Here is a 10,940-nt window from a genome sequence, read left to right on the forward strand (position 1 = left end):
CTGGCATGACGAAATGCCAATAACGCTAGTATCCCTCTTGGTTGTTTTAAGTGCCCGGAGGGTGTGAAGCAACAAGGGACATCAAAAAAGGTTTACAAAGGGTCTTAATCTAAAAAGAAACCTTTGAGCGGGGCCCTGTTGAACGTCTGCGCCTTTGTCTCCGTTGTGCCGTATCCTGGAAGGGTGTAGCACGACGATCGTCTGTAAAAGAGGAAAAACCCAGGTGAAAGACTTCATGTGAAAAGTTAGTTATTCTTAATGAACCATAAAAATGTGATCTATTATTGTATTAATAGGGTTGAGCCGAACTATGGGCCTTTTTACATGCGGGCAGCCCCTAGCACCATCTATGGGGGTATATCCATCGACCCAAGCTCATGTTTATCCGGGCTGCTATGACTAGTGGTGCGCCGGACTTGTCTAACTGTGTCCGCGGTCTTGACGACCGGTCATTTATTCTGTTTTGGAACGGCCATTCAGTGTTCGGCTGCTAGAGCCGCCACATATTCTTCCGCATGTAAGGAACGCTCTGTATTCCCGCTAACTGTAATGACGCCACGTGGACCGGGCATCTTAAGTTTAAGATAAGTGTAGTGCGGTACTGCATTGAAACGAGCGGAGGACGTTCTTCCAAGTAGTGTTTGATAGCTGCCTCGGAATGGAGCGATGTCAAAGGTTAATTCTTCACTTCGGAAGTTGTCGGGAGAACCGAATACAACCTATAGTACTAGATAGCCCATGCAGCAGGCCTCTACGCCTGGTATTACTCCTTTAAATGTAGTACTGCTTTGGCTTATTCTTGACGGGTCTATCCCCATCTTGCGGACAGTGTCCTGATATATCAGATTAAGACTATTGCCACCGTCCATGAGGCCTCGGGTGAGATGGTATCCATTAATTATTGGGTCGAGCACCAAGGCAGCCGATCCTCCATGCTGGATACTACTCGGATGATCCCTGTGATTGAAAGTGATCGGGCAGGCCGACCAAGGATTGAACTTGGATGCTGGATACGTCTCGGAGTGCGCGCTTGCGCCTCTACTTTGGTATGTGAGTTGCGTAGATCATGTTCACTGTTTCAACCTCTGGTGGAAATTTTTTCTGTCCCCTAGTGTTCGGCTGGTGAGGCTTGTCCTTGTCTTCACTTGTTGTCTCCCTCCCCTTGTGTTTGGCGTTTAGTTTGCTGGCCTGCTTGAAGACCCAACATTTTTGGTGTGATTTTCAAGTTTTTCGGGGGTGCCATGAATCTGACATAATCTGTCTAGAATCTTATTTAGGTTGGACGGTCCATCTCTACTGCCTTTAAACGACTTTTTCCGTTGACCGGGTTGAGAGCCCCTAAATCCGGCGTTGACCGCCATGTTATATGGGTTTTCTTCATTGTTTCGACGCTTGTTTTTATTGCGTCGCGGCTTCCCGTTGCCATCCCTGGCTTCGGATGTGCCTGGGTCGCTGGTGCCACTACGGGCCAACCAGATGTCCTCGCCCGCGCAGAAGCGGGTCATAAGGCTTGTTAGGGCTGCCATTGTCCTCGGCTTTTCTTGGCCGAGGTGTCTGCGAGCCATTTGTCTCGGATACTGTGCTTGAAAGCCGCTAAGGCTTCGGCATCTAGGCAGTCGATGATTTGATTCTTCTTAGTGAGAAATCTGTTCCAAAGCTTACGGGCTTACTCTCCGGGTTCTTGGATTACGTGACTTAAATCATCTGCATTCGGAGGTCGGACATAGGTCCCTTGAAAATTGGCCCTGAAAGCATCCTCAAGTTCCTCCCAACTTCCAATTTAGTTTTCGGGAAGGCTTTTCAACCAATGCCGAGCTGGTCCTTTCAACTTGAGGGGCAAGTATTTAATGGTGTGGAAATCATCTCCACGAGCCATGTGGATATGAAGGATAAAGTCCTCAATCCAGACCCCAGGGTTTGTGGTTCCGTCGTATGCCTCTATATTCATGGGTTTAAATCCCTCTGGAAATTCATGATCCAGCACCTCATCGGTGAAGCACAGGGGGTGCGCGGCACCCCTGTATTTGGATGTGTCGTGGCATGCTGTCGACGGTTGTTTTGTTCGGTGTTGATTCCGAGATGGTATTCGATCAATATGATCATTTTGGTGGCTGTGATCCTGTGCTGGAGCACGCTTTCTAGATCCATAGATGGACCTGGCCACACCAGCTTTTTTGTCCAGGAGCTCACGTAAATCGTGTGTTGACTTGTGTGCGGCATCATTGGCTGCCTGTCGCGGCCACGGGGTGGTCAGTCCGGCTGATCGGCCGTATTATTTTTCAGCGGAATGGGCTCTATGGCCTCATCGTCAAATTCGGGCAGCAGCTTGTGCTTTGGATAGCTCTTTGTATGGCGATCGTCGCCGTATTTTTCTTCAATGTCAAGCATTTTGTTCCATCTGCGGTTGAGCGTATCCTGCGCGGCCTTAAGCCTTTGCTTCTGCTTCTTCAAGCTCCTCGCGGTGGAAATAAGCCTTCTATGGAGGTTCTCTTGTTCTAAGTGTTTTTTCGGGATGATGAGTGCATCGTCGTCCGGACTGTTCTCCTCTCCGGAGACAGGTTGGTGAGTTTTACCCTCGGGATCGCCGTCATCGGACATTGGCTCCGGAATATGTTCAACATCCCCTGGCTCATCCTGCTCCATCGCTGGGTCCATGGGGTCGTCGTTTCCTTTGGAGTCGACTGGGGTGCTATTCTTTGTTGTCGCTGTTTTTACTGTGGTGGGATTTAGAGCGGCGCCTACGTCGTCGCTTTGGTTGATGTACAAGGGGATTATCCTTCGTTGCATCCTTCCGTTCCTCGCCGTTGTTTTCTTTGGGTGTATCCACCATGTATATATCATATGATGAGGTGGCTGTCCAGCGCCCCGTGGGTGGTGGTTCATGTTCATCTCCAGCATCGTCGTCCATACCGTCGATGTCTTCGGAGTCGAAGTCAAGCGTGTCGGTTAAGTCATCGACAGTGGCTATTAAGTGGGTGGTGGGTGGGGAACAAATTTCTTTGTCGTCCACTTCCCGCTCCAGCCGGACATAGTCCGGCCAAGTGTCTCCTGACAAGGAGAGAGACCTTAATGAATTTAGCACGTCGCCCAAGGGCGAGTGCTGAAAGATATCCGCGGAGGTAAACTCCATGACCGGTGCCCAATCAGATTCGATAGGCATGGACGCACGTGGTTCGGAGCCTGTGGCCGGAGACGAGTCCGAGGGTCCGATGCCACGGGACTCATAGGAGGTGAGGTCTGTGTCCGGCTCAGTCGCCGATGAATGTGCAGCCTCCGTGGCGGGGTCCATCCACCCGTCCTCGGATGGCATGATCTGTTCCAGATTAGGGGCCGGGGCAGCCACAGGTGCGATCTCCCGAACACCGTCTGATGGCAGATCTAAGTCATGCCAGTCGTGACTGTTCAGCGCTCCTGACATGGGCTCGAATCCGTCGAAGATCAAGTCTCCACGGATGTCAGCAGTGTAGTTCAAGTTTCCAAACCTGACCTGATGGCCAGGGGCGTAGCTATCGATCTGCTCTAGATAGCCAAGCGAGTTGGCCCGCAGTACGAAGCTGCCGAATACGAAGATCTGTCCGGGGAGGAAAACCTCACCCTGGACCGCATCATTGCTGATGATTGAAGGAGCCATCAAGCCTTATCGTGGCGGCACAGTGGAACTCTCAATGGAAGCACCAATGTCGGTGTCAAAACCGGCGGATCTCGGGTAGGGGGTCCCGAAGTGTGCGTCTAAGGCTAATGGTAACAGGAGGCGGTGGACACAATGTTTACCCAGGTTCGGGCCCTCTCGATGGAGGTAATACCCTACTTCCTGCTTGATTGATCTTGATGATATGAGTATTACAAGAGTTGATCTACCACGAGATCGTAGAGGCTAAACCCTAGAAGCTAGCCTATGATTATGATTGTTGTTGTCCTACGGACTAAACCCTCCGATTTATATAGACACCGGAGGGGGCTAGGGTTACACAGAGTCGGTTACAGAGAAGGAGATCTACATATCCGAATTGCCAAGCTTGCCTTCCACGCAAAGGAGAGTCCCATCCGGACACGGGACGAAGTCTTAAATCTTGTATCTTCATAGTCCAACAGTCCGGCCAAGGTATACAGTCCGGCTGTCCGAGGACCCCCTAATCCAGGACTCCCTCAGCAGGGGCGGGTGCTGACGGGAGGCTCCCCTCGGTGCTCTGCGGTGCTGGTTTGGTGGAAGTTTGGTGGAGGTCTGCGGCTCGCCGGTACGGGCTGGTGGTGGTCGAGCATCTCAGGGAGAAATCCTTCTTCCGACCTTTGCCGGAGCTGGCGACGGTGGCGCCTGCCGGCATCGCGCTCTTTCTTGGAAGCGTCGCTGATGTATGGTGCTCCACCCCTCACCCCGCGGCCTTGGCTCCGGAGGGAAACATCTGATCCGTGGGATCAGGCGATGAAGGCGTGTTCATGTCTTCTTCCTCCTTGGGGGCATCGTCTTGTAGCCGGCTACAAACCGGTGGATGGCAGCATCTTCGCCGCGTGGGATGGCGGCATCTTCACCGCGTGGAAGGTCGGGATCTTCGCCGCGTGGTTTGCTAAGGCGGCCGTTTCGGGGGCGCTGATTTCTGTTCGGCAACGATGATGGCGTCAAGAGGACTTTGGGTTGCAGCTCGGGCTTCGGTAGTCGAATCTTCCCGGCGTGTCCGAGGTGCTCTTTAGGGCACGATTGGCACAGGTCCTGCATATTTCCCTTGTGGGGCTCGTCGTCAAAGTCGGAGTTGTCGGTTATTTGCGCGTGTGGCCATCTGTTGGCATGTGCCGGCATTTCATGTCGGTGGCCAGGTTGGCCGGTGGTGCCCATGTTATATGGGTTGGGTTGCATCGGTTTTAACCCGGTTTTCCATCAATTAACCGGGCAATTTCCCACTTCTTCTTAATCAATGAAAATGGCAAATCTTTTGCCTCGTTTAAAAAAAACATTTCTATATTATACTTATTTAGTATTTTAGCTACCGACAGCTTTTTTTAGGACTATCGATAGTTTATTCTATAAACTTGTTCAAATATAGACCTATTTGACTTTTGAAAAATCAAATATGTACTAAGTTGTGAAACGGAGGAAGTGTATGCCAAGAGGCGCGCCCCAGCCTCTAGGACTGATTACAGTTCAGACGTCGTAGCGGATGTCACCACGTTGGCGTGGACACGCAACTTCGGTTTGGCCATGGAGTTGGAGCACCGGATCACCGTCAGCAGCAGCAGCAGCACCCTTGCGCACTCATCGACGAAGGCGACTCAGCTAAAGCTGGTGGACTTCTTCAAGGCAGACAAGTGCCCAGGCCTACCTGTACGTAGGAACATCAATTTCACGCTCAAACTTCCAGGCTGCGAACATCCCTTCCGCCGGTTGTGCATCAACAAATTACACTGCACAGTAACACTAGCCAAACACGGCGGCAGCATGCGTCCGTGTGAAGTTCTATGATCAATCAATTGTTTCGTCTCAGGTGTCCAATGGATATTACTATGGTGCCCATCATTGCTTGCTTCCGAACTGCCGAGAGTTCCGAGCGTCGGAGCATCTACAGCTGGACTTATCAAATCCGGCACCATATACGTTTGTGGACACGTCTGTTGATAATGGTCGGACAACTTGGCTGGATATGAGGGATGCTAGACAGTCCGGATATTTGAGACTGGTTTGAGGCGCCCATGTGGGTCAAATTTTTTGACCGGTCAGTGACAGTCCATCCGCCCGGGCGTTTGAGACTGCTTTGAGGCGTCCGGGGGGGCACACACCTGCCAAGCCCTGCCGGGTCGCTCGATTGCCTCACGATTCATGAAATAGTTGGATCCCACACGAGAATATAGTAAATTTTAAGTTTCAATCGTTGAAACTTACGAGTTTTTAATTGGAACTTGTGATTTTGTAGCTCATTTTTACCAAGTTTCATAGATACGATTATAAGACATTTTTTCTGTTGGACGTACCAAAAAAATCATGATTTTATCAATCGCTCATACTAAGTTTTAGTAGTTAAAATTAAACATTTATTTTTAAAATTTGTCAAAACGTATCAAAATGAATCTTATTTGAAAACCCGCGTCACGAGAAATACAAATATGAAAACAAAACTTAATTTGAATTTTTCACTTAAAAGGTAAAAGTTTAAAAATTGTAAGCCAAAAAAAAAAAGCACATGCGAGAAATTCGCTCCTTTGATTCTACCTCAGGATCGCTGTGCATTCGTTGCATACGTGTCATTTTCTCTTCTCCTATTCTCAGGCCCACGATCCAACAAACTTGTGTGCCGTTCTTAATCGCCAAGCATGCAACTTGTAGCAACATTTTTGTCTAAAAATAAAACTTGTAGCAACATTTAAGGCTACTCTCGATGCACCACCAGACACCAACGTGCTAGTACTAACATCTACTCCCTCTAATTCATATTCCCTCCGTTTCAAAATATAGCGCGCCCACGCTTTTTGAGGTTCAACTTTGACTATAAATTTAACCCACGAGACCGATTGCGATGAGAGCAAAAATTATATAATTAAAAACTTTTTTGAATATGAATACATTGGTATATTTTTTTTCTCTCGGCACAGTTGGTCTCGTTTGTTAAATTTATGATCAAAGTTGAAGCACGGAAACCGATGACACACTATATTTTGAAATGAATGGAGTATTAATTATCTCTGATTTAGTACAATTTTATACTAAATCTATGACAATTATTATGGATTGCAGGGAGTAGTACTGCATCATGGCCTGCCCCCTCTTGATACACCAATATTTGCAAGATAGTTGTATAATAGTAGCTTGTTGGTTGATGATATGGAAATTTTACCAACAACAACAAGACTTTCGTTGAAGGTGACCTGATGATGCATGCCTTTCTCCTTGCAACATGGTCCTCTGTGAGCTCTTCACGTGGCAGTGCGGTGGCCCATCTGGACATGTTTTTTTTCTGGCAAAGCCCACAGGTCGAGTCACTGTAACTAGCAGTACTTTTTTCTATTTTTTATTAAGGAAAACAACCTGTTTGTTTATCATGGGTTGCTTATCACGTGTACCACGTGGTCAACTTGCGGTACTATTGTTTCAGATGTGTGGATCCAAATCGGCGCGAGCAGCACTGACCACCACAGAAACAAGCAAACATGATGAGGCCGCTGCGTCTCGTTCCCGGCCTCCTGCTCCTGCTGCTCTCGCGCCCGGCGCCGGCGCCGGCATCGACGGTGGTCACCCACCTGCCGGGATTCGATGGGCCTCTCCCCTTCTACCTCGAGACCGGGTAACCTCGTATCCGCATATGCATTCGCTGGTGGTTCCATGTTGGATTCTCATGGCGGGAGCTGGAGTTGGCAGGTACGTGGGCGTGGAGGAGGACACCGGGGCGGAGCTCTTCTACTACTTCGTGGAGTCGGAGCGGAGCCCCGGCGCGGACCCGGTGCTCCTGTGGCTCACCGGCGGCCCTCGCTGCTCCGGCTTCAGCGGCCTCGCCTTCGAAGTCGGCCCCGTGAAGTACGTGCTGGCGCCGTACGATGGCGGTTTGCCGCAGCTGGTATACAACCCCTTGTCATGGACCAAGGTGAGTGAGAATGACTGAATGTTCGACGGCCACATTCTTGTGCTGAGTATGTCTCTCCTTCCTCGGTTTTCTTCCTGCTTTACTGACGACGACGACGATGATCAGATGGCAAGCATCGTCTTCTTGGACTCGCCCGTCTGCTCGGGCTTCTCGTACGCGCGCGACCCCGAAGGCTGCGACGTCGGAGACTATTCCTCCTCTCTGCAAGTCCAGAGGTTTCTGATTAAGGTGACGAGAGGCGTTGATCGATTTTTCCACTGTCATGGCAATAATTCAGTAGTACATCGACCGCTCACTGCCTGGTTAATTATGCAGTGGTTCACGGATCACCCGCAGTACCTTTCCAACCCTTTCTACATCGGAGGAGATTCATACGCCGGAAAGGTGGTTCCACTCATCGCGCAATACATTTCAGAAGGTAATGTAGATCTCTCTGCTTGACTGCTTCTTCCTAATAATAACACCACTTTAATGCAATGTAGGAGCACGTACATTCCACAAGGTAGAAGAATACTCCAATTTCCTTTGGATTACAGTACAAATTGTTGGTGCATTGTAGTTGTAGGGTCTCTCTAGCTAATTTCCGTTACACGAGTTTTATTATGAAGCAGTACGGAATGTTCTTCCAAGCAGTATTTCAGAAGCAGATATATTTTCCATTTTTCTTCCTGAGTCACCAAGCCAGCTATCTTTTAACTTGCTTCTACTGATCACTGTTTAAATAGTGCGCTATATGTAGCGGCGCTGTAGCGTTTAGAGAGGTCTTGTGCTAACAGACTTTGGTGCTAGCACATCAAGTAAAGTTTTAAATAGCGCGCTGTAACATTTGGAGAGGTCTGCCCCTAAGAGACATAGTCCGCTATTTAAAACTATGCTTCTACTATATGCTCCAGGAATTGAGGGAAGGCAGCAGCCTGTCATCAATCTCAAGGCAAGCTAATCTCTAGCCTTCAAACTCTTGTTATTTTGCAATGGCAAAATGAGTGCAAAGAATGTGTGTTACCATGATAATGTGGCTCGCTCTTCTCTTGTGTTGATGGACATATTTCCAGGGCTATCTGGTCGGCAACCCTATAACGGACCCAAAGTTCGATGAAAATTTCCAGGTTCCAGCTGCTCATGGCTTTGGGATAATATCTGATCAAATATACGAGGTAACAACTAATCCATTCGCTTTGACAAAAGTGTGCTAACAAATTTTGTACTATGTGTTAGTCTAAAGAATTTGTAGTTTTCCTTTTCTTTCCCCAAGGCTGCAATGCAGCACTGCAAAGGAGATTATGTAAACCCCGTGAATCAAATGTGTGCTGAGGTGCTACAAACTGTAAACAGCGTGAGATTCATGTGCCGACCTTTTTGTTATGAACTTAAGGTATTGCCAACATCAGCTAAAGCACATCTCTGCTGCAGCTCATTTCTGAAATCCTAGATGCGCACATCCTGTACAAAAAATGTGTCTTCTCCGCGCCAAAGCCCATACATGATGCAATGGCTAGAAAGAACTTGTTGGAAGAATCGGTCGAGCTAAATGAGGCTCCTGCTCGACCTGCCATCGATTGTCTTGTCAGTCTTTCATTATCCTTGAAGCGTCAGCTTGATTAGAAGATGTGACAATGTCATATGGTTGTGACACTACTCTCGTATCACAAACTTAGATGGATTTTCTTTCTAAACTGCAGACATACGGTTACTACCTGTCATACTTTTGGATGAACAACAAGATGACTAGAGATGCTCTCGGGATCAAGCAGGTAAAGCTACATCATTTTTTGTCAGGAATATCTTTCACGTATTCACAGAGGGTTAAAACATCCTAAGTGTAGAAGCATTACCATCTAAATCACTTAGAACAGCACTGACAAAAACAAATTTGGCGATAGGGGACGGTTAGTGAGTGGAAAAGATGCAAAAGAGAACTTCCCTACCCATATGACATGCCAAGCAGCATACCATACCATATCAACCTCACCATGAGAGGTTACCGTGCACTCGTGTACAGGTGAGCAAGCGCGACATCAAAATAAGTTTTCTTATCCATAGTGGGTGGTAATCTTCTTTGAGACCTTGTAAATAAAATATTTTGTCTGTGGGAGCACAGCGGAGACCATGATCTTCAGGTGCCTCAGTTGAGCACGCAAGCATGGATAAGGTCTTTGAACTTCTCGATAGTCAATGATTGGAGGGCATGGCATCTCAATGGCCAGGCCGCAGGGTCAAGTCATCTGACTCCTTTTCTTTGCACCTCTTCACATAGAGAACAAAAACTATATGAATAGCATTGTGTATCATGTTCCTCTATCTTTTCTGATGAGCAATACTTTTTTTTCTTTTTGCAGATTTACCATTGCATATGCGAACAATTTGACATTTGCAACAATAAAGGTGATCTTGTTTTTCTCTTTAGATCATGGTTCTTGTCCATGGATTGGATGATAGAACCATTATGTGGAAGATATAATAGAGCCCTTCATCGCTTGTTTGTGTAGGGTGGTGGTCATACTGCTCCAGAGTACCAGCCAGAAGAATGCTTTGCCATGGCCCAACGATGGCTGGCAAATGAGCCACTTTGATGCTTTCATTGTACATTTTTGTCTCTTAGCATAAATCTTTTTTTTATTTTGCTTCTCTCCACATGTAAAGATGGTCTAAATAGTTCCACACCAAAGATTAATCGCCCTCCTAGCATTATCTGCCTTCAAGGTATGATGCCTTCAGAATAGTTGGGATTTAGGAATGGATGACGACAATAGAATTATGGGCTTGTGATGCTGCAGGGAAGCGCCACATGTCCCTGCCAACCCCTGCCACGTCAAGGCCACAGGCTTTAACCCAGGTCTAGCCTAGCATGATTGGCACCCCTTCATCCTGGGATTTTTAAATAGTGGAGTTTTTTCATTTATCGACGTTGTCTGTGTTGTTTCTTTGCCAAAGAGGATAAATAAGACTTCATGGCGGCGATTTGGAATTCTTATAATGATATTTAAAATGATAGGTCGGAGTGATGAAATTCCTTAGAAAATATGCACATCGTATTTTTATGAGGCCAAAGGCTATTATATAATTATATATGCGCATAAATGTCAAGCCCATGATACAAAGGGGGAAACAATACTGAGCATGGTGAAATAGGAGTCCTGATGTCCTTTAAGTGTGGGCCCTCGTGAAGAAACCCACCAACAGTAACTCTGAAGGTAGATACAAAGGACCTTCTCATGCAAATGAAAGTGCATAAAGGAATCATCCTTATCAATATGCTTGGTGTGCTCATGCTTCACAGAGTCGTGTGCAATGCTGATAACTCCAGTATTTTTTTATAAAAGAGGAGTGAAAAACACCAAAATTCTCGAGTAACCACCATAGCTAAGTCACACATGTTTT

The 10,940-nt window shown here is 47.4% G+C and overlaps 1 protein-coding gene across 2 annotated transcripts; it reads left to right on the forward strand.

The window, feature by feature from the left end:
* Positions 1–7,072: 7,072 nt before the first annotated feature.
* Positions 7,073–10,261, forward strand: LOC123161709 (serine carboxypeptidase-like 7). Of its 2 annotated transcripts, none has more exons than XM_044579515.1 (13): positions 7,073–7,265; positions 7,340–7,562; positions 7,668–7,790; positions 7,878–7,980; positions 8,456–8,493; positions 8,615–8,716; positions 8,794–8,895; positions 8,973–9,125; positions 9,242–9,313; positions 9,443–9,561; positions 9,661–9,774; positions 9,899–9,944; positions 10,049–10,261. In XM_044579515.1, the coding sequence occupies exons 1-13, from the start codon at positions 7,132–7,134 to the stop codon at positions 10,130–10,132; spliced, it is 1,413 nt and encodes a 470-aa protein (XP_044435450.1). In that variant the 5' UTR covers positions 7,073–7,131; the 3' UTR covers positions 10,133–10,261. The 2 variants fall into 2 exon arrangements, with proteins under 2 accessions (XP_044435450.1, XP_044435451.1); XM_044579516.1 differs by having other exon boundaries at positions 8,815–8,895.
* The last annotated feature ends 679 nt before the right edge of the window (positions 10,262–10,940 follow it).

Source organism: Triticum aestivum, chromosome 7B (genome assembly GCF_018294505.1).
Source record: "Triticum aestivum cultivar Chinese Spring chromosome 7B, IWGSC CS RefSeq v2.1, whole genome shotgun sequence".
Classification (NCBI taxonomy): domain Eukaryota; kingdom Viridiplantae; phylum Streptophyta; class Magnoliopsida; order Poales; family Poaceae; genus Triticum; species Triticum aestivum.

Bases quoted from the DNA above. Each gene is read 5' to 3' on its own strand.
- LOC123161709 (XM_044579515.1), top strand. From the start codon at position 7,132: ATGATGAGGCCGCTGCGTCTCGTTCCCGGCCTCCTGCTCCTGCTGCTC. The intron at 7,266-7,339 runs GTAACCTCGTAT...TGGAGTTGGCAG, and splicing joins CCCTTCTACCTCGAGACCGG to GTACGTGGGCGTGGAGGAGG. The intron at 7,981-8,455 runs GTAATGTAGATC...TATATGCTCCAG, and splicing joins CGCGCAATACATTTCAGAAG to GAATTGAGGGAAGGCAGCAG.